Source organism: Rhinichthys klamathensis, unplaced genomic scaffold, assembly GCF_029890125.1.
Source record: "Rhinichthys klamathensis goyatoka isolate OS25496 unplaced genomic scaffold, OSU_Roscu_1.1 h1tg000099l_1, whole genome shotgun sequence".
NCBI classification, from domain to species: Eukaryota; Metazoa; Chordata; class Actinopteri; order Cypriniformes; family Leuciscidae; genus Rhinichthys; species Rhinichthys klamathensis.
Genome location: NW_026606638.1, coordinates 1211589 through 1235362, shown reverse-complemented (window position 1 = coordinate 1235362; position 23774 = coordinate 1211589). Strand labels below are relative to the sequence as shown.

The window sequence follows — 23774 nt, the reverse complement described above, 5'->3', positions numbered from 1 at the left end:
TTATTTTACATAGCGTGGGTTGCCTCATGGACATGTTGGGCAGACATGTTGAGATCACATGACCAGACAGATACTACTTTATCTTGGCTGTTATCAGACACTTTCGCTCAAGAAATAAATTAATTACATTTGACTGCGAACAGCACATTTCTACAACTGAAACCTTTTGCTTACATTGTATATTTCTACGCTCCAGGCCCCTAGGTGTCAGTATACGTCCAAGATGACCAGTGCAACATAAACAAAACATTACAGAGTGCACCTTTGATATCTTTGTGTTCTGGCTTTATAAAACCGCTGGTGGTATTTCCACCTTATTTATACTTTACAATAGCTATCCCTTTATTACCAATTTCTCAAAACAAATAAATATTATTGACTAAATAAATACTTGAATATACAGATCTGTAAGCATTTTGTAACCAGTTGCTCACCTCTAAATTGATATAATAGTGTGATTTTGACATTCAGGTCCCTGCTTGCATAAAAGTCTCTGTGGCAAGATCCAATTGCCGATCTCAAATTCGCTTCAATTTTTTAATCGATAATTAATCACATTCACACTCCAACTCCAAAGAGAATAAACATGTGCTTGCACACTCAGTCTACTGCCATAAATAATGGAGACACACAAATAAAACTCTACTTTTACATTCATTTGAACCTCCATTTTCTGTAATGAGTTTTACTTCCATACTGCCTTAAAAGTGTGGCTTTGTATATCCATCATTTCACATGGCAGTGAAAGATGGCACTAACCTCTTGTGAAATCTTACATCTCTCCTCCTCTTCGTGTGCAATGAATAATGTCCTCAGCAGTGCAATATCTTTATGAAAGCCTTTCTGAACTCCACATTGAAAGTGGTATATATGATGGGGTTGACGGCGCTGTTCACATATCCCAGCCAAGTAAAGGCATTGTACATTTCCAGTGGCACCACGCAGCTCGTGCAGTGAGTTTTCAAAATGTGAGTAATAAAAAAGGGCAGCCAGCAAATAATGAAAACACCTGCAACAGAGAAAATAATCTGTGGTATTCTGAGGACAAGACCTTAATCTAGGTCTTACGGCTAAGCAATACTTCTATAAAATGACAGCATCGTGATCTCACCTAGAACAATGGCCAGCATCTGAGTAGCCTTCTTTTCTTTATGCTGATAAATCTTCCTCTTGCTCATGGTTTTGGTCACTGTAGTTCGCGTTTTGCCATTGGGCAGTACCTGAGTTTCAACAGGTTTGGCTTCTTTAGGGGTCTGGACCTCCTTGGCATGGCCATTTTTCTCATCTCCATTTGACTGACATTCATCGTGGGAGGGAGAGGCATGGATGGGGCTCTGGTTGGCCAATAGGTCAACGACCGGAGTGGATGCCTGTTTCTTTTTCTCTAGAGGGCTGCTGCCGGCCACAATATCCACCCCCACATCACAACCCTGGTGCAGGACCTCCTTTATCAGTTTCTGTTGAAGATTTATTTATCATTAATTGTATAATGACACTTTGAATCTGTACAGTATGTCATGTACTAGTAGACCAACGTAGGAAAAAAGTAAACAAAATAAATAACTGAAAATGATGTTACGTGTGAAAATAAAAATAAAAAGGGCATTCAAGCTTATTTGCCTTAACCTGACAGTTTCTGACAGTGGTAATTGGTGACCTTATGGCCTCTCATTAACTATTCACATTTAATATAGAAGCTAAATCAATGCTTATTTAACACAGGAAGGCTGTCAACATGGATGTATGACTCACAGTAATCCAAGTATAATCCATCTGATGTGATATATGACTCACAGTAACCCAACTGTAACAAACATGCAGTTTATGAAAGAGAAGACTTCACAGACAGAGTGTACCTCTATAGTGAAGAAAAAGTATACTTAAGCACAATTTATTCGTATGTACTTTGGTATATCTAAATTTATTTGTGCCACACAATAAATTGGTATACTTAAAGTCTGTTAAATTGGAACAATTCATTTTGTACTAAATGCATTTTTATTGTCCAAAAGCAGTGCTGAAGTTCAACTAAAGTTGTATTAAATATACTTGTTTGTGCTAAAGTGGAACTATTCCAAGTATACTTAATTACACTTTAAATATACTCTTGCATTTAAGTTTTGAAATGCAGAATTCACTCAGCATAAACCTCAAATGTATTTTGGTGACATTACAATTACAATTCAATTACACTGTAAGAGCCAGATATACTAACAGCTTGCACCAACGCAAACCCGTTAACCCGTTGGCGTTAAAAATCTACTGTCGGGATTTACTTACAACTGATGAGCATCAGCTCTGCTTATTTGCAACCCAATGCTGATTTGCGCTGCACTTGGTATTGTGTTAGTCATTATGTAAATGATTTGACTGCGTCTGTGTTCTTTAATTTACGTGTCAGCAGTAGATCACACGCAAAACGTCTCAGGTTATGACTGTAACCATAGTTCCCTGAGATAGGGGAAATATCTAAATCTAAAACTATTGCAAGGTCCCAAGCCGGCACCCTAGTGCGAGTTGCAGGCCTCAGCCTCAATGTGCCACGAAGGAAACGTGTGATCAGTGGGTCTCGACCCAACGATGTACCACCCACCTGGGCGTGGAAAGCCGCTATGGCCGCCACGTATACCTTGAGCATGGATGGACATAAACCTGACGTAAAGCGTTCTTGCAGAAACTCAAGTACTGTGTTCACTGAACAGTTAACCGTTTTAATCCATTTTAGCGTAAAGCGTAAAGCGTTCTTGCAGAAACTCAAGTACTGTGTTCACTGAACAGTTAACCGTTTTAATCCATTTTAGTGCATAAAGTTTCCTCGTAGCGGGAGCTCTGGAGCTTAGAATGGTCTCAACAACCTCGGTTGAGAGACCACTCTCTATGAGTTGGGCCCCCTCAGGGGCCAAACCCACAGTTTCCAAATCCCCTGCCGGGGGCGCAATATTGCTCAATATAGTCTCTCCTGTTCGGGCTCTTCAAGGTAGGGCCGTCGAGGAGAAGAATTAGGTCCAGGCTCGGCCTCTATGCCCCCCGAGGCTGCCCTCTTTTGAAGTTGAGACAGCCAGTTCGGGGACCTGAAGCATATTTTTGAAACCCCCTCAGAGGGAGCGAGTCTGACGCAATGTCGAGTTGACACTGCGCCAAAGGCTCGCTGGAGACCGCTGCGCCCCGCAGCACCAAGGGTGGCGGGGTTGGCAGAACGGTCCCATGAGGACACCGAGATGAAACGGGCACCGTATAATGAGGTGTACACCGTTCCACCCCAGTTGGGGCTGCCCTCACTGGTCTGACGCCGGTGGCGCCATTTCTTTTGAGCCGAAGCCTTCTCAGCGTGAAGAACGGCCCTCGGAACCGGCTTCTGCTTCGAAGGCTTTGGCTGCTGTGGTGCGTATGAGAAACTAGACGGCTGGAGCTGCTCACACCCAGCAGCCCCCGGGGGTTTGGACATAGCGAGGGAGAGATATTTTAACCGCCTCTGACTGTAATTTGGCCTCCAGGAGACTCGACGACCGAAATAACCGCGTCGCCGAAGAGACCAGAAGGATTGATGGGAGCATCAAGAAAAAAAGCTGTATCTTTCTCCTTGATCTCCGTCAAATTGAGCCAGAGGTGTCTCTCAGTGGCCACAAGGGCTGCCATAGACCGCTCGGTTGCTCTGGCGGTCTCCTTAACCCTTTAGAACCGGCTGTGTCGTCGCCGACACAGATCAGCAAGCTGTATTCATTGTACCGTAACTCTTCAACCGTTCACACTATCAAAACCATTCAAATTGCCCCTGACAGGAGACAACATGCGCTTTTCGGCAATATACGGCTTATTATGGTAATTTCGTAAGCAAATGACAGCAGCTTTCTGGCAAAGCAGGAAGGAAGGATTTGAACAGAGAGATACGAAGCGCGGCAGGTTAGAGTGTTTTAGATTGCATACAATAATAAAAGAAACTAACAAATACATGGCGAAAGAAGTGGTAGACAGCAGAAGAGGGGATTGGGATGATATTTAATGAAACTTGGGAGGCGGATGGCCGTTACTCTTTCACGTATCTTTACATGTGGTGTATGCATGTGTAACGTTATGTGTGTGCGTGCCTATGAATGGACGCATTTGGATGTGTGCGTGTATGAAAAAAAGTGTCCTAAATGAAAACTGTGCAACCCAATGTCACAAAAAAGACTTGTATAGATGTATTATACTTCATTTTTCAACTTTAAAGTGTTAGTATCTTTCGTTCGTAATTTTTCTGTTTTTTTTTTCTAAATAAAAATCAGAAAATGTATTCTCGTTTTTTTTATTTTTGTCTATTTAAATTCTATTTACAAACTGTAATTTGTTGAAAGCTAATCTTTTTCTGAAAAAGATGACATCTTGCACATGAAGATGGCACATTTTACAGTCAAAATTCACAGTCAAAAAATCTAAATTTGTGAAAAACACCTATTTTAGCTTCAGGTTCTAAAGGGTTAATAGCCCTGAGAGATAAATCTGTGGCCCGACGAAGTTCTCGAACTCCATCGGGCCTCACTTCCTCACTTCTGTACAAATCCCCCAGCAGGTCAGCCTGATATGCTTGTAGTACTGCCATAGTGTGCAAGCAGGCTCCGGCTTAACCCACTGCCGTATATGCTTTTCCCACTAGATTAGAAATAGATTTTCTAGACGCCTTCAGGGACGATGCTGAACCGGGAGATAGCTCGCAAGCGTCTGTTCTACCCGGGGCATCGCCCCATATCCATACTGTCATGATTCTGCCATCATGTTATTGATTATTCCTAGTCTTGTGGCAGGATCATGACAGAACCAATGTTTTGTGTACAAGCGCATGGCCAATTGTTTGGCCATGTGCTTGTGTTGTCTCGTTACGTTACCCCGCCCTCTTGTTATCCCGTCTCGTCATTATTGTCTAGTCAGTTTCACCTGTCCTTGTCATTAGTGTTCCCTTTATAATCCCCTTGTGTTTGCTGTCCTGTGTCGGTTCATTGTTTGATGTAAGTGACATATGTTGTGTGCATCTAGCTGTTAGTAACTTGTTGGAAGTCTTGTTTAAGAGAAATCTTTGTTCCTGTCTTAGTTGTTAGTTTATTATCTTAGTCTTAGTCTAGTGTATCCTTTCTTGTTTTGCCCCATCGAGGGTTTTGTTTTCTGTTTTTGTCATCAATAAACCCCTGTTTGTATTATTTGCTGTCTGCGCTTGGGTTCACCTTCCACCGTCATAACACATACTCTCTCAACCCCCTAATATCTGAATATACATGAACTTGGGGGCTGTTACAAGATGAGTAAGGTTTTTCCCATGATCTATTCTAGACAGCTCGCTGTGCAGATCAGGAAAAAATGGAAGGCGCCGTGATGGGGGTGAAACAATAGAGGGAAGGAAGCGCTTTTCTCTGCTGGCCATTCAATATTTAATTTATCTACAGCCCTAGTAATCACCTCCACCAGCTCCTTATACGCTGGGGAAAGAGATGGCGAATCCTCTTCCCCCAGGATTGTGTCACTTTCAATGCCCAGCACATCTACCTCCTCGGAGGTAAAGCACTGAAGCATTGGTCTCTCTCCCTGGGCGGAAGAACCTGCGGGCGGGCCTCCGAACGGAGAGAGAGCAATGGATCTCTCGAGAAAGGGAGGAGAAAAGATCCTCGGACCCGTCTCCAACCCCGTAAAGAGATCCATTTGCGATCCCCAGGAATGCATTCTCCTGCACCCTGAGAACCGCGAGCCTGGCCACTTTCCTCGAAAAGTGACAGGCGGGAGCGGAGCATGCGAAGCGAAAACTTCTCACAATGTTGGCAATCAGCCCCTTCGAAGGCTGATACCGCATGTTCCACTCCCAAACACATCACACAAAGCTTGTGTGTGTCCCCACTCGTTAAATAACGCAAGTAAGGAGAAACACAGAGATTGTGCAATTGTTTCGCCATAGTGTTTAGATATATATAACAGACAGATTGGCACAGATCGCTTGCTGAGGCAACAGAAGCTTATGCCGGTTTGCACCGGATCCACTTTATCTCTTCCTGGTCATGACGTCACCCACCCGTGACGCTCATTCTTTCCATTGGACTAGTTGACATAGATGCTTCAGACACATTCACGCTGGAGGCGTTCCCAAAGCGTCATCGACGCATCGCGAGTTCCCTCGAAAGGGAACTTACCAACTCCCATCGGCGCATTTCTGGAATTGCACTCTCACGCTAATTTGCCCAGTTTAGTAAATCTGGCCCTTAGAGTGTTGAACATACATTAATATTATACTGATAATAAACTTTTAGTGATTTTAAAACGTAAAATTTTCAAGCTTTCAATAGATGTATTTCTCATGTCTGTGAGGAAATTTCATGCTGTGTTTCCGTTTATTTTTTGACGCGCCCAAGTTCACAGAGACTGAAGCGGTAGAAAGTGCTTCCTGTTTGTTTTCTTCATTTTACCAAAACACAACTTTTAGTTATTGTAAGTGCACACAACTAAAATTTGTCAGTTTCGAATGACGTATTAGGCTACTTTTTATTTAAGAGCAAAAATGACGGAGTATTTTAAGTTAAATGCAAGTGATTGCGCCTGTGCCTACATGTCATGCTATGCAGTAAGCGTGCTATCCACACTCCGGACAAAAACTTGAATATACGCCTAATAATAACGTACGTTTATATAGGTTAACATTAAAGCCAGAAGCCATGTGTTGCTACTACTTACATGTTTCAAATGATAAGCCTTATTTGAGGTAGATGTTTTCCTGCACATACCGTAATTACCACAAGGATCTGCCATTAGCGATCTCTCCCTCACAGACTGCGTGACTTCGCCATGAGTTTGTTTTTTCTTCTTCGACTAACCGCTAATAAAAATTTTGGTCAACTCAGCCCAGAGATGCTCACGAGTCTCTGAACTAGAGTCCAAGTCAAGTCTCAAGTCTCTGAACTAGAGTCCAAGTCAAGTCTCAAGTCTCTGAACTAGAGTCCAAGTCAAGTCTCAAGTCTTTGAGCTAGAGTCCAAGTCAAGTCTCAAAACTAGAGTCCAAGTCAAGTCTCAAGTGGTTATAATAAGTGTTGCATCACGTACAGCGACCCATCCAGGCTGCTTAGAACACTTCATAGCTATATAGGCATTCAAAGCATGTAATGTTATTATGACTCCTTTATCTATTAGCATATAGTATCAGCTTTGATTTAGATATATAATCAGTGTAAAAAGGCATGACAAAAACACCAAGAATGCTGTACTTTTAAGTTAATATCTGCATCTGTAAAAATTGAGGTTCTGAAGAAAAAGGACTCTCATGTCTGTTGCTGAATTATAATGAAAGGCCTTGGCTCCTATTGTGCTGGCTCTGTGGAGCTGGAGCCATAAGACCAAATATAGAAAATGTTATAGCCTACCTCACAGCACTAAAATTGACATAGTGGAAAACATCACAGTGTAGCTAAATGCAAAACACTATTGGAACCAAATGATGTGAAATACATGGTTCCTCATACGTTCATATATTTATGGCGGCCCGCCACAATATCAGCACTGGCTGACCGCCACACATTGATTTTCGATTTTTTATTTTATTTTTACTAAGCCTATTTAAAATCGTATTTGATTGCAGAGCGCCGTAGCGCATTCGCGCCGCACTACCTCTCGCACGTCTCTCTCTCTCTCTCTCGTTCACCCATACCTCTCGAGCTCTCTCTCCCTCATGGAACACCATGAGGTGCACGCGCGCAGATACCGCATATTTTGCATTGAGCGCTTCTTTTATTTGGCCCGTCTTGTTTGAAGTTTTTAAACCCAAAGCTTACGATGAATGGTACAGCAGCGGCCGGTGCAGTCGACATGTTTGTTTGTTGTCCTCTCATGTGTGGCCACGCGCACGTAGTACGTGTTATGTAGGCAGGTTTTAGGTAACGGGTCGGTCGGAGGGAGGGGAATAACAGAGAGCTCATCAGACGTTTCCTAAAAATAAACATTGTTCACGAGTCCCGCAGCTCGAGTCCGAGTCGAGTCTGAAGTCTTTCGAGGACGAGTCTCAAGTCGAGTCTGAAGTCACTGTGTGTGCGACTTAAGTCGCACTCGAGTCCGAGTCTCAAACTCGAGTCCCCATCTCTGACTCAGCCTCTTCTAGTGGACTAACAATTAGTCGACTATTAAGGGGCAGCCCTACAGTTAGCGGTGCGTGAAAATAAACCCAGAACTGTATAGAACATGAAAGTGCGTTAAACTTGAAGCTGTTGAATAAATAAAGCCAGCAGACATCTGCAGAATGTTTTGCTTCCCTTTTACCTGACATGATCTGTCATTAACGCTCCAGAAAGCAATTGCATAAACCGGCATAACATTAAGTTTGATTCTTGTGCACGCACTAAAACATGGACTGTTCCATTCGTTGGTGGAAGACGTGATTGTGCAGAACTGCTTGTGTTTCAGTGTGTGCAGATGGAATAAAACTATCCGTAACATTTCTCTGCCGATTGTCTCTGCACGCTTCAAATCTCAATGTACTGCACAACTGCTCCTGATGTAAAACGCAATGAACTGATTTGGCGGTTTGACAGTCTCGCATTATTCTGCAGATTTAAATGTGACACATGAAGTTATTTTAATACATTTTACAATGTTACTTTTCATGCAGGTAAAGTTTCTGAATGTCTGTACTCTGAATGTCTGGAAAGTTTTACGTTCCCTCGAGAAACTTCACGTTCGCTCAAAAAACTTCAATGCAAATGCATTGAAAAATAATTTGTCCTTCCATCTATTTGTCCATCACCATGTACTGTTAGGGTCTCTGCGTGTTTGAATAACAATACAAGATCAACTGCATCTAAAATATACATTTATTAATGTACAATTTAGCTGGACTCTCGTTTATGAAAAAATGAGGAAGAAATAAAGTGCATTTTAATGTAATGAAATACAGAGGAGACTAACGAAAGCAAAATAATTAGCACTTTTTGTAATACTGAAACTAATAAATCATTAGCAAGTGTAAAATAAGTACATTGTTTATATTGTGGTGTGTGTTTCACTCATTTACTAATTTGTATGCATGTGTTTGCTGTCTGTCATACACATACACATGCATACACATAATACATTATCGACTTCTATAATTCAATGTTAGGCTGCATAGATTAGGTCAGCCGGAACTGGGAACACTTCCCTTAAATCCAGATGTACTCGTTACATCATAAGAAGAATGGCATCTACGCTAACTTTAGTGTCTTTGTTTATCCCGAGGTTTTCCTGCAGCCTGCCGGATCCAGGCCGTATCCAGATCTGACGAAGGAGATTCGCCTGGACCCGATGACAATGCAGTGCTGAAGTGTCAACTATCCTCTCCCTATGGAGGATCCCTTTCCCACTCTACAGATAAAGCGTTGTTGAAAATCCGGTTCGCGTACCCCGAAGTGATAAAATAAAATTCTGTATCAAATTTATAGGCAAGACAAGTAGTTTGTTTAGGCATGGTTGGTAGGGAAATTACAAACCTGCGCACACATATTCAAACGAATATAACTATAGAATCAATTGTTAATGCGCATGTGAACGCCATCAGGTCACAGGTTCGCGTTTAAAGTCTGTTTAGAGAGAACGCTGTCGTCTTAGTGGCCCCTAATGTAATAACAAATGATAATTTTGCTGGAAGTGAATCAATCAAAACCAACTTTAGCCGGAAATAACATTATTCAAAATCGCTATAAAGCCAAAACAATCTCTGTTACCGTAAATTGTATGTTTATCTCTGTAAAGCTGCTTTGAAGCAATCTCCATTGTTAAAAGCGCTATATAAATGAAGATGACTTGACTTGACTTGACTTGTCACAATAGTTCCAATTTTTAAAAATCACATGTAACAGTTTGGCAACAGTTCTTCTAACCCTAATTGATGGAGTGAGCTTTTCATTTCTTAAACAATCATATAGGAAGACACATCATGGCCATATTCCAGGATGACAATGTCAAGATTCATCAGGCTCAAATTATGAAAGAATGGTTGGGAGAGATCATGAAGAATCATTTTCACACATGAATTGGCACCTCTGAGTCCAGACCTTAAATTCATTGAAAGACTTTGGGATGTGCTGGGAAAGACTTTACAGAGTGCTTGACTCTTGCATTGTCGATGCAATATCATGACCAAAAATGTATGCACCTCTTGATGGAAATAACATAACATCACAACATTTATTTCCATCAAGAGGTGCATCAATTTTCCAATAATACCACTCACAGTTGACCGTGGAATAACTACCATCGATGAAATTTCATGAACTGACTTATTGCAAAGGTGGCATCCTATCACAGTACCACTCTTGAATTCACAGAGCTCTTCAGAACGACCCATTTTTCATCCATTTGTAAATGCAAGTTGCTGGCTAAGTGCTTGATCCAAGCAAGTAATTTTGCATTTAAAATACGTCTAATAGCATGTAATAGCCATCCAAAAACAGCCCTGATGTCTAGGCTAAAACAAGGCAAAATTTGGGCTGTCAGTGAAAATGTAATAGATGTCTAAACTCAAGAATAAACACACAGGCTATGCATAGAACATGTCAAAGAAATTAAACCAAACACCTTGTAATAATTGTTGACTTTGCTAACATGATGGAATAGCATACATCTTATAAGTTATTTTGGAAAACATTACTTGTAACCAAATTCAAGATCATATACTATATCGGGTCTATAGTTAACCTAGACGTTGAAACGCTTGAATTCAAGAATTAAGAGGTGTGTCCAGAAACAAAGACTAGTATGCTTTATATTAAAATACCTTTTCAGTCTTTCTACTTAAAAATGTCATGTGTAAAGTGTGTTACCATTTACTTGTAATTATTAGTCAAATTTACTAGTGATTCATAGACTCAAGTAAATCAATTATAACAACTAATTTTTCCAGTGCAATTAGTTGTGTTTACGAGAAAAAGAATAAAAATACTATTTAAATATTGAAGACACTGAAAATACACTGCACGCGTTGCATTGCGGGTGGTTAGTAGACCCAGGTATTTGACATTTCACACTGAAAAAAATGGGAACCTAAAAATGGGAACATCTCAATTAACTGATATTATTCAAGTAAAACTTGTTATGTAATATAGCTGAATCAACCTAACTATTTTAATTAATACCACCAATACTATGTGGTACTTAGACTTCCAAATAACCAGCTAATTTTTCAGTACAGATTTTGTTTTATAACTGCACTCTTTCCCATAATGAGGCAAATAGCACTTGGATGTAATTGTGTTAATGAATAGGCAGCTGCATACATTCATCTACAAATATTTTATATCACATTTTGAGTTGATTTATAAGTAAAATACACTTACTGCTTTCTTGTTTTTGACAGGTAAACCCCCGTTGGTCTTAATGATAAATGTGCACAGTTTCACATCTTCAGGATGAGTGCACTTTTCCTGTGGCAGAGGTAATAAGAATTTAATTCAGCATGTGGTCGACATTACATTTCAAAGACAGCATGGAGCCTTGAAAATCATTCACAGGTATATTCGATGTCTCTTGATGACACACAATGCAAATAAATCCACTGAACACAAAAGAGCCTTTCTTGCACTAAAAGGGGAATGAAAAAGTGATTGCTTCAGTAAATTGTAAGTACCAAAAAAAGTCATTGGGGCTCTTTAAAACTATGGCTTGAACCCATTGATCCAAAGTGGCCATTAAACACAGCAGCTGCAGGAAATCGATGATGAAAGAGCGCGAAGGTCAGAAGAAAGAAATAATTGAAATAATTCAGTATGATGATAAAAATAAAATACGAATGAAGCCAGTATAGCCTATAATATACACAATCTGCTCCGACACAGATTGCATGGGGAATTGTTTAAAAACCTGTTTAAAATGTCTTCTAATTGTTGGCATGGTGATGGTTTCATTTGCTTTAATGGCTTTACTCTCACAGCGTACAGTGGGTAATGCATATTCAACATCAGGCTAAGGCAATGCCCCCATAACTAAATACACAGTGGAGATACTGAAAGACTGTTAGTTATCTGGACTTATCTGGACACATTTGAAAAAGCAACATTGTCTCTACATGTTGGCCTTCCGTTGTGAAAACTGAGCTTTTTGAAGACACATACATTTGTAAACACCATTTTTGCTTTGTAGTGTGGAAATGGAGGAAATGTACCAATTGATATCTGTTTATACCGTTGTCCCTGCTATGTGCTATTCATGTTCACAGTGTTGCTAAAGATAAATGTTACTATTTTCATATTACATTCTTGAAAAAAATGACAGACAATTAATTGCTGTCCTACAACATTGTGTTTTAGACCACACATGGAATAGCAATTGAGTGCGACCTGGACGTACCAGTAAGTGGTGGGATATTTAGCTAATAAAATGATTGTTCCAGAAAGAATAGCGTGAGAAATTCATCTCAGTCAGTTTGTATTAAGTTTTACACATACACAATGATTTAAAGTTTCTGACATTTCAGTGTGGATGAGAAACGTATGGCAAATGCTTGAAAATGCAAGTGTGGACAGAGATTTTGAATTGAAATTTGCATTTCGATATTTCCGAATGTATCCGGAATCCGGATTTATGAAGATGTAGCCTAAAGATAAAACTGTTAATTTTCATTTGCATCCCTATTAAGATATATATATCTGCCATTAGCCAAAATCAAGAATTAAATTAAACCTAAAACTGAACAGAATACTGTACATAACACTGATTCCAGGGGTGAGTAAAGGTTTTGGGGTTACTGTATCTCAAGTAGTGTCCTGCAGGTCCTGTTAAAACCCCAGAGATTCTAATTAACACTGACAGATGCTCCCCATATTTTCTAGAAAAAGGCCAAGTCCTTTTGTAAAATGACACTGACACCATGTCGTGTCCTGTGGGGAGTGCTTGGTATTTTCCCTGAGGCTACTGTCTCACATAGTGCACATCACCTTGAGAGAGGCCTGAGCATCAGCATCTGTCTTCTGGCAGCTCCGTTTAGTGTTGACCCGTTTCCGGCGCTTGCGAAGAACCACGTAGATCTGCACGTAGACGAGGAGGGTGATGATGAAGGGCACGTAGAATGACATGATGGAGGAGTAGACAACAAAAGAGGGGTTGGCGATTTCACACACGGCACCATCCCGTGTAGCTAAGAGAGAGAGTGAGGAAAATATGGTTACACAATTAATTATGGTTGCAAAACTAATTAGTTCAGTGAGGCACTGGCAAATGCATGTATGGGCAAATTTCCCATAACAAGTGCAAATTAGCTCCAGATTATAATTAGATTAGAAACATACTGGAACATTTATAACAATATGACAACAGTGTTGAGTGAGCTAAAAATTTTGTTATGGAGTATAAGTATACATAGGATGCATTAAAAAGTGACAGTAAATAACTTTCTGATTTTATAAAAGATTCTTATTTCAAATGAATGCTTTATTTTGATCAAAGAATCCTGAAAAAATGTTTCACAGTTTCACAAAATATTAAGCAGCATGTTAACTGTTTTTAATGTCTGCCGCATTTCCATCGCAGGAACTTTCCCTATGGGAACTAGGAACTTTGTTTATGAACTTCCGGGGATGGGACTTGGGCTCTGAACATGCTGATCGGTTGAGTTAATGCCGCATATGCATCTGAGAGACAGAGCGAGCGCATGTTTATGTAGATGTATTTGGAAGTCATGTTTTGCCATTGGCCCTCAGCATATATATTTTTGAAATGACGTCATTGTATGTTCCACATTGTATGTTCACAGCGCCATTTCATTGCTGTTTTTGATCCGGCAATTTTTAATTTACAAATTAGGCACTGGTCATTATATACAAACCTGTCGTTTACCTGTGTTATTTAATCCAAACAGCAGGGGGCAAGAAATAGCGAACGAAAGCACCCAAACCACTGAGATCATTACAGTGACACGTCTCTTGGAGCTGTAGCGTGTGTTGTACAACATCGGCATGGCAACAGCCGTGTACCTGCACAAGAAGCCCAGAGGGAAGGAAATGAAAAGGGGGTGGGTGGGATAGGGTGATTTCAAATTTAAGCAGACAAAAAAGAGTAAATAACAATGTTGGTCACACCTGACCAGCTGCCTCTGCTACCAGCTGCCATTATTGTGCCATCATCTCTTTTCCTTTTGTGACTGTAACCTCATCATCATTTCCAAAGGTTCAGGGATCTTCCTACTCTAACAAAATGCTTGAGTTTACCAAGCATGCATTATGCTCTCTGAAAGTGTTGTTTATTAGTGCTCTCACATTGTTTTAGCACCGAATTTAGCACTCAATGTAATTTGCATGGCAGAATTCCCTGATCTTTGCAGCAAACTACTGTAATCTGGCCTGCTTTATTTTGCATAATTGCTCCAACATTGAAAAAGTGCCTGTTTATAATGTTCTTTTTTATCAAATGGTCATCACTTAATGAATTACTGCTGACATGATCAACAAAACTGTAGACAAACATCTATTTTTAACTAACTAATGCCTTCTTGACTTTCTGTGGGCAGGAATAGCGCGTTTTAAAGCAATTTAGCACCTGATTAAACTGAATTACAGGTGTTTAGAGAAAAAGACAGGTGTTTAGTGAAGTCATGCCTCTGTATAATCTACGTCATTTTTCCCCTCACTATTTTTAACAACTGACTCAATTGACAGGTTTAAACAACATCTGGAGGCTAGCACAGCTGTTAACATCAACAGGATCCAACAAGTCAATTGCATGTCAATTCCATACAACCCCCCCCACATCTATGGTATTCTTGTCATTTAAAAAAATCCTTACACTTTTCCTGAACTGATACAAGAACCTACCTGTCAATACTAATAGCACAAAGATTAAGAATGCTCGCCGTGCACATCATGACGTCCAATGTGACGAAAATGTCACAATGGATCTTACTGAAACGCCACTCCCCCACCACCTGCAACATAGACACATGTGCATGCACACAATAAGTTTTGAAAAGACAAGTTCAATTATTTACTGAGGACAACAACAACATTAATACTTGTCAGATAAATAAATTAATAATGAAGAATATATAATTCACTGGGAGAACCTTAGTACAAATGTTGTTCTAAAAAAAAAAAATATAGGCCTAGCGGTACACATGCTGCATGGTACACTGATGAAAAGTTAAAAAAGGCTACATTTATTTGTTCAAAAATACAGTCAACAATACTATTGTGGAATATTATTAGGGATGTGCCCATATCCGAATACCTTATTGGTAAGATGATCCGTAATGGCTTCTACCGAATAACAGGCGAGCAAGGGGATAGCATAGCATGATATTATACATAAACATATGAAGGAGGTTCAACTTTATGAATGAAATGAGCAATGCGTGATTGCAAATCAAATAGTTGATTTGCCGTCTCACTGTTGCTGTCTAAGTGCGTATCTCAGAAATCAGAGCTTGGACAAGAGTAATTTCTACTAAACTACTACATCGTACACATTTTCTATATTTGATATATGTCTATTTTAATGTCTTAAATCTTGTACGATATGATACACGAATGAGTGTAAACTTTATGAATGAAACAAGGACTAATTTAACGGCTTTGCCATTTGCACTCTCTCCCTGGGACAGCAAGCATTTATGTAGGCCTTTTCTTAAAAAATTGGTTAGATTTTCATTTGTATGCATACTAAAAGTTGTTTTAAAAATGCTTAACCACTGAAATCTTCCATGTTCTACAATCAGCTATTTTATATAGAGTCCTCATATTTGACCTTTAAGGACACCAATTTTCTTTGTGAATGAATAATGTATCGTAAATAAATAAATGTTCTTCCTTAAAATACAGGGGGCATAAGTCAGAACACCCCTTAAGTTAAATTCCCATAGAGGCAGGCAGATTTGTATTTTTAAAGGCCAGTTATTTCATGGATCCAGGATACTATGCATCCTGATAAAGTTCCCTTGCCCTTTGGAATTGAAATAGCCAAAAGATGATTTTTTTTTATTCTTCTTTTTAGTCAACTTTAGCATGGGTGTATTTATTTATGCTAAGCACTGTGTATATATATCTTTTATTTTATTTTTTTACATTTAGTATTATTTGGTTTAATTAGAAGATATTTCAATAAATTTTATCATTTAATATTAGAGTTTTTACCAGGCATATTTATTAAATATGAAGGGAAAGAAACGGGCTTCTCATGAACTTTCACAAACTTCCCTGCCCACTTCTGGATTTATCTGAAAACAGATGTGGCAGGATAAGTGATTATGGTTTTGGCAAACCAATGAGGTTGAAGCGACCGTACTATTTAAGGACCTTTTTTGGCAAGTGTGCATGTGTCCTGGTAATTCTGGGTTCTCCTCTCCCTGGCATTTCCATTTCATTCCCGTTCGGTTCCCATTCCTATTCAGGTACATATGTTGAGACTGATGGTGTAATGATGTGAACAGTTTGAGGCTAATATGCTCTATTTATAGTTTAATTAGAGCAGAGCTGGTGACATTGGCGTTGTGGCAAGATTCTGGCTGAGTTTGCTCTCAGGTACGTTTAGTATTAGTTTGTTGATTTGCTCCCAAGTATTTTTTTTTTTTTTTTTTTTTTTTTTTGTGTGTGCTTTGCGCTGAATCTTTTCTTTTTCTTTTGCTAACAGTGCAAGTCAAATTGTGTTTCTGTTTTTGTTAATTTGGTTTTGATTTATTGCAGCGTTTTCTTTATTACCAATTTATTTTCTTTTTGCAACCACATGTAGTGTGGCAGGCTGTTTGGCTCAACTAGTGCATTTTATTACCTTGAACTTGTAATTTCAGGTTTGGTTTGTCACACATTTGTTGCTCTATCATTGTTTGCCATTTTATTGTAAAGTGTTTATGACTTTTACTGTATCCATTGTCATTACTCTGGTGCCACTCAGGCACTGTTTATTCACCTTGCTGTATGTGGTGTTGTCAGGGGGCCTGAGTGCTATATCTGCCACACCACAGTGTCTTGTAAATTTTACTCTTTGTTTTCTTTCTTTGATTTTTTATTTGGTTCAATTTGTGTAGTCCTTGGTTAACGTGTTTTTTTTTTCTTCCTCCAGGAGCCAGTGAGGACTCTGTGTGCAACAGGGGAGGCTAGCTGCTTTCATCCTGTGGTGTGTGCTTCACAGTGTGCTGTGTCTGCTTTCTTACGGTGTGTGTACGTGGTATTTGATTTGGTGTGAATTTAGGTGGGTTTGGATCAGCCGGCCTGCCTTGTTCCCGCTGAGCCTGGCCCTGGAGTATTGTTATTTCTATAACTTTGGGTGTTTCATGAGATCGAGAATTTTATTGATGCTGGTGAATTTATAATAAAGTAATTATTATTATTATTATTATTGTATTTATACTCACATCTCACCTTATACTGTAATTTCTTTGCCTTCAATTTGTAAAACTTACCTGTGTCCTTATTGGGAATATTTCCATGACGCTCAACCAGGGTGGCGTAGTCGGATTCATTTATTTGTGATTCATGTTTCTCTCCACTTGGGAATGCCACACAGATACAAATAATTGAGATGCCAGTGCTCCATTTTCAGTGGCCGTTACTCCAGTTTTCAGTGTTACGTACTTCAGGAATGCTGCATTGTAATTATTTTGAGTTGAAAACAGTTGATAAAAAAATAATAGTATAACAGCTATAGTAATAACAGCTGCTTTGTCTTCAGGAAGCCATTTGTCTGTCTGTGCGTGCGATGCGCTTTCGAGCTATCTCGTGTCTGGTGCAACGTCCTTGCATCAAATCCAAATGCCAGATGACATCTAGGTTCATGAGCAAGGCGTATGTGGCGGTGGGCCAGGCCAGCGGAGCCCTGCACACCATAATGGTGCTGCAGGCTTAGGATCTAATCAAGGATCTCGATCTGGGCGAGGGAGTACCTCAGGGCGAAGTCCTGGAGCTCCGCCGCCCAACAGATCTTGTCTTGCAGGCTACTAAGCAGGCGTCTCGCGCTTCAAGTTTCAGGCTTCGAGCAAAACTTAACCACTACGGAACAGACGGTGTGAGTCTGTCAGCTATCTAGGTTGTTCAGCCCCAGATTCAGTGATAGGTCAGGGATAACGGGTGGTATTTGAGCTGTGGATGTAACCTCAGGCTATTTAGTTTTTTAGATGTATGACAATGCTTTTGGCTACAGCTTAGCTCAATGGATTATTCACAAGCACAGTGAGAAGGCACTTTGTTAGTATGGCATAGTGGGTATTTCGTTCCCATAGTGTCGATTCATGACGTAGTGTAGAGTTCGAAAGGGAACGTCTAAGGTTAAGACTGTAACCCTGAATGGAAACAAGACACTGCGTCGTGTTGCCATACTTCTGGCATGCATGGATGTCTTCCTTCAGAAAATTGAAGTTGATGATGTTCTCTCTAAGTGCCCTTACATACCCTGCAGTCATGCCAGTGACGTCATCTGACCACAGTTGCCAATCAATTGTGTAGCACACGTGCTTCAGACACTGGCTCACGAGGAGCATTCCCATTGCATCAACTCATGATACAGTGTCTCGTTTCCCTTCTCAGGGAACCATAGTTACAGTTGTAATCTGAGACGTTTTGGATTAATAGTGGTGCATGAACCTAAAAAGCTTTTCAAATAAAATTAGTCATGAATAAAAAAAAAATATTGTTTATATATATATTATGTAAGGAATGTCAAGTTGTTTTCCCACAAAACCTCTCATTTAAAGCCTCATTGTGTATGGAGATAATTTAACAACCTGCTTTGGCAATACTCTTGTGAAGCCATTAACACACACAAATCAGTGTGATGACAAACAGCTCAATTTCTATAACATATTCAAGTTAGCAGTTTTACAAAGCAAAAGATTAAATAATAGCTCACATAAATGTAACAGAGCTAACAGCTCTTGAGAGGTGGGAGATATATTCATGCCTTAATAATGTTAAATGAAAGGCTATTTTCTCAATCATAAGCCCATTGATTTGAATTAATTAATGCATTATGTTTGGAAGGCATTAGCATATGCTTCATTTACTTCCTGTAATTGTACTACATTTTATATAATGTATTATGGAATTGATTGCATTCAATTCCTTACAGAGTATAATCTGATCTCTTTTTGAATTGTTCATAAATAAGAGAAAAACACATTCTGTGGTTATTTATCTTTGGTTTTACCATTTATTTCCTAATGCATGCTTTAAAGTCTACCTTTCAATTCAAGTGCATTCAACAAGCTCTTAGTGGAGCTCTTAAGCTCTTAGGACGAATTAGTAAAGAGGTACTTAACTGTATTTGAAGTATGCATACTTAAAATGCTAAGCATAGTATAAAACACTAATTGTGCATTACATATTTCTATACAAATTTTCTGGCCTTGTTTCATGCCAATCTCATGAATGCACACCTATTTGGTTTGTTTGTTTGATTTTTTTTAAGTTTCTGAGTGATTAACTTGAAACTCAAAAATAGCACTTCATGACCTGCCCCTGGAATAGACTTATTTAAAACCTCTTTTTTATGTTTAGAGGGATACATAATGGTTGTAGTTGATTATTTCACCGTGTTGTTATTGTTTGTTGCCAGTTGCAGTTCAGGCGGTTTCATTTTATCATGATGGTCCCTTTAACACATTCTGTTGACTATAAGTAACATTGCACCTGCATTTCTAATAACTCTCATTAGAGTGTTAGTAGTATTACAAAACATCGCCCCCTGATGCGCTAAACTTTATAATGGGCGACTTTAATTATTGTAGGCTTGGAAAGTCGCTAAGTAGCTTTTCACAATATGTCACCTGCCCTACAAGACATATGAAATGTTTAGGCCTCTGTTATGGTACAGTTAAAAGAGCCTACAGGTCATTTAGTAGAGCTCCCCTTGGTCTGTCCGACCATAACGTTGTTTATTTGTTTCCGGTTTATAAAACTGTCCTAAGGAGAACAAAACCTGAGCGACGTTTGGTTCCGGTCTGGTCTGATGAATCTACACAGGAGCTAATGGACTGTTACTCATGCACAGACTGGGACTTATTCAAGGAAGCATGTTCTAACTTGGATGAACTTGTTGAGACTGTTTCTGCTTATATAAGTTTCTGTGAAAATGAAATAATTCCTAAAAAGGCCATTTCCATTTTTCCAAATAACAAACCATGGGTGTCCAAATCTGTTAAAAATATTATTAATCAGAGAAATATTAGTTTTAGGCAGGGGGATGCCATAGTCTACAATGACCTGCAGAAGCAAGTTAAGAGGGAGCTCAAATTAGCTAAACTTAAAAATAAGGACAAAGTTGAAACCCTTTTTGGTAGTAGTGCCAAGTCTCGCCCTGCATGGGACGGTGTGAAGTCAATGATGGACTTACAATCCAATCATAAAAAACCCCTCTCTTTTGATGGCAAGACAGATTCTGAGCTTGCAGATGTATTGAATATTTTCTACAATCGCTTCAATATTTACGACTTCACCAAGGAATTGTCCGCGTTCAGGGAACCATGGGCAGAACAAAATGTGGCTATCACTATTGATAAGGACAGAGTAAGGATAAAATTCTTAGGGGGGTGAAGGAAAGGAAGAGCCCTGGTCCAGACAATATTGGTGGCCGCCTCCTCAAAAGCTGTGCAGAGCCACTGTCTGACAAACTTGCCTTTTATATTCAATAAGTCACTTCAATCACACCGGGTCCCTAATCTCTGGAAAGAGTCAGTGATTGTGCCTGTGCCTAAGACCAAAGGACCCAAATCACTTCATGATTTTAGACCAGTGGCCCTCAGTTCTCTCATCATGAAAGCTTTTGAAAAAAATATCAAACAGGAGATTTTAGCAATAACACAGCCACAACTTGACCCGTTACAATTTGCCTACAGGGCATGAAGGGCAGTCGAGGATTGCAGCCTCCTCAACACAGTTTTTAATCACTTGGAAGGGGCAAAGCAATTTGTGCAACTACTAATTATTGATTTTTCATCAGCTTTTAACTGTATTCAACCCCACATTTTAGCAGATCGACTTTTAAAGAAACACAACATCAACCCAGGGCTAATAGCCTGGTTAGTTGACTTTTTAACCTCAAGATCCCAAAGGGTTAAAGCTCTACCAGATAGACTCGGGAGAATAAATACCGTAACAATAATACATTTATTAACAGCCCAACAAGCAATATTATTATATAAAGTTCTTTAGCTCGCAATCTGAGGGTACGGACTCTGGATTTCCTGACTGAAGACGAAGGCAGGGGCACAGCCGACCCCCTGTGAGGCATGGGAAGGGACCATCCTGGTGGTGGTGGGGAGGATAGAGGGGAAGGAACCATCTTGGTGGAGGTGGGGAGGATGGAGGTGAATGAAAGCGTCAGCATCTGCGTACTCAGACATGTGTAAGTACCGATCTTTTATACTACAAGTATTAGAACACGATTGAGAAGGTAATAAGTAATGTAACATTTGAGTCTTCCCGGCAGAACTTATGCTAAAGCTTTCATTTAATGGCGTTGTATCTGGCAATCTTCTATCTTCTACTGGCTCCCCCCAATGATGTGTCCTCTCCCCCCTTCTCTTTGTCTTAAACACAAATGAATGCCGTTCACAATATGATGGAAGACAGGTTTTTAAATTTGCAGATGACTCTGTCATTGTGTCTCTTCTTAATGAAACTGTGATTGACCAATGACCAATAGTGAAGGATTTTAATGATTGGTGTAAGCGTTCTTTTTTAAACATAAATATCTCCAAGACTAAAGAATGAATTATTGATTTTAGGAAACAGTGCCCCCCTCTTCCCCTCACTATCATTGATGGCCAACCTGTTGAGATAAGTACCTTGGCACAATAATTGATAGCAAGCTATGTTTTAAATTGTTTTAACCTTCTGCTTTATCTGCTGGTTTGGTTCTCTGTCCATAAAAAACAAAAAACGACTAGAGAGTATCGTTAGGACAAGTAGCAAGATTGCAGGCATTAACTTCCCCTCTCTCTCTCTCTCTCCCCCACATCTAACAGAGTGGCAAAGAAGGCCCAATCTATTGCAGCTGACCCTAGCCACCCCTTGTCATGCCAGTTTAAGCTACTTCGCTCAGGCCATAGGTATTCCATGCCCAGATGCAGGCCCAATAGACTCAGAAACTCTTTTATCCCAACTTCTATTTCGATTTTAAACAATTTGCCGGAACTGTTACTATTTTGTTTCAGTGACTGTGGGTATTTTATGTTTTGCTGTATTATTGTGTGTTTTGTCCTTGTGTTTATCTGCTGGCTGTACAAATAATTGCCCCTCTGGGACAATAAAGTTACCTTGACCTTGACCTTGATCTTGACCTTGACCTATTAGTAGGCTCATGGGGTTAGGGTTAGAATAAGTTGACAAGTACTTGCAAAATTACTTATAGACAGTAGGATGTCTGTTACACTGAAAAAAAAAGTGTGTTGGATTTACATGATTTGATAGTGTACATCGGTCCCACATGAACCAATTAAGTTACACAAACATAATTTATTCATGTAACTTCAACATCATGGAATTAAGTCATTTTAAGTTAACCAATTTAGTTGTTTCAAAGTGAATTTTAAAATGCTCCCTGATTGGGTGATTCAGGTATTAAAAATTCATATTCATTTATCCAATGTAGATTTAATGTATTTTAGCATCACACAACTCACTTTCTAGTATATAGCAAGCATTTAGCTACCTATTAGAGTTGTGACGTTCGCGAACGAACCGATTCTTTTGAACGGCTCATAAACATGAACGATGGGAGCCGAGTCGCGGCTGGAGGGGAGCCGTTCTTTCTGTCGTTCTTTTTTCATGCGTGTTTCACACAGATGCACACAAATTAGCTCCTCAGTTATAGGGGAAGGGGCGCACCCAGCGCAGGGGTGCTACTGCCTAACAGCATGATGATAGTTGTGCACGCGCGCGCATCCTTTACGTGAGTACTCCAGTGGGAAAAAAACCTACGTGCTGTCATTGGGTAGGAGCAGAGCCAATGACTTATGCCGTCACATGGTTACTCCAGTTAAAAAAAAAAAAAAAAAAACCACTAAAGTAACACTAAGTTCCTTTGTAAATAAATACAAAGGAACTGCTTTGTATTTATTTACATTGCATTTTGTGTTCATGTTATTGTATCTACAGTATATATTTACAACTTTAAATAGTTTTTGTTTTTTATCAAAATGTTCTTGTGGTATTGTATGAATAACATAAGTCAACATAGCTTTACACATACACATACTTTGTACTAAAGGTAAATCCAAAATAGTGATATCACTTTCTAAGCAGAGGGATGTTGTGCAACCCTATGGAATATAGTCCACACATGACAAATGAGGTAATAATCAATATTTCAGAATAATTCAAACTCAGATATTGGTGTGTGATATCTGAGTTTTAATTAATTGACTACAAATCTCACCTCATCATTCCTCCCAGTGATTATTTCCAGGATAAACTGAGATTCCCCCAAGCTGGCTTCTTTAAACTGACTAAATATTTAAAAAGAGCCAAAAGAGCCGTTCTTTTGAACGGCTCTTTGAAAGGAACGGATCGCAAAGATCCGGATCTCCTCAAAGAGCCATAAATCCCATCTCTACTACCTATAGAACTTATTAGCATCCTAAAAGCTAAGGTGTACATGCACCTTCAGCAACAGCAGTTGCTATAAGCATAGTTGAATCGGTCCACAGCCTAACCAAATGCTCCACTCTTCTCCACAATGGTAACCCACTGTAATTTAAATGGTTCTAATAATTCCAATGTAATTGAACATTAAACACAATTACACACTAACTTTTTCTCATTTTCTCAAAAAAATATAAAATAACACTTCATTTCAACATTTATTCTCTCGTAATTTAGACATAT

The 23774-nt window shown here is 39.4% G+C and overlaps 1 protein-coding gene across 1 annotated transcript in view; it reads right to left on the bottom strand.

Annotated features, from left to right (window-relative positions):
• Positions 1-619: 619 nt before the first annotated feature.
• drd2b (dopamine receptor D2b) overlaps positions 620-23774 on the bottom strand; it is a 136203-nt gene continuing 113048 nt past the window's right edge. Inside the window, exons 3-8 of the mRNA XM_056252921.1 lie at positions 14778-14887; positions 13804-13940; positions 12906-13105; positions 11310-11396; positions 1112-1457; positions 620-1009 (exon numbers count right to left, since the gene is read on the bottom strand). Of these exons, the coding sequence (XP_056108896.1) occupies positions 813-1009; positions 1112-1457; positions 11310-11396; positions 12906-13105; positions 13804-13940; positions 14778-14887 (1077 nt within the window). The 3' untranslated portion in view covers positions 620-812. The remainder of the gene's footprint in view (positions 1010-1111; positions 1458-11309; positions 11397-12905; positions 13106-13803; positions 13941-14777; positions 14888-23774) is intronic.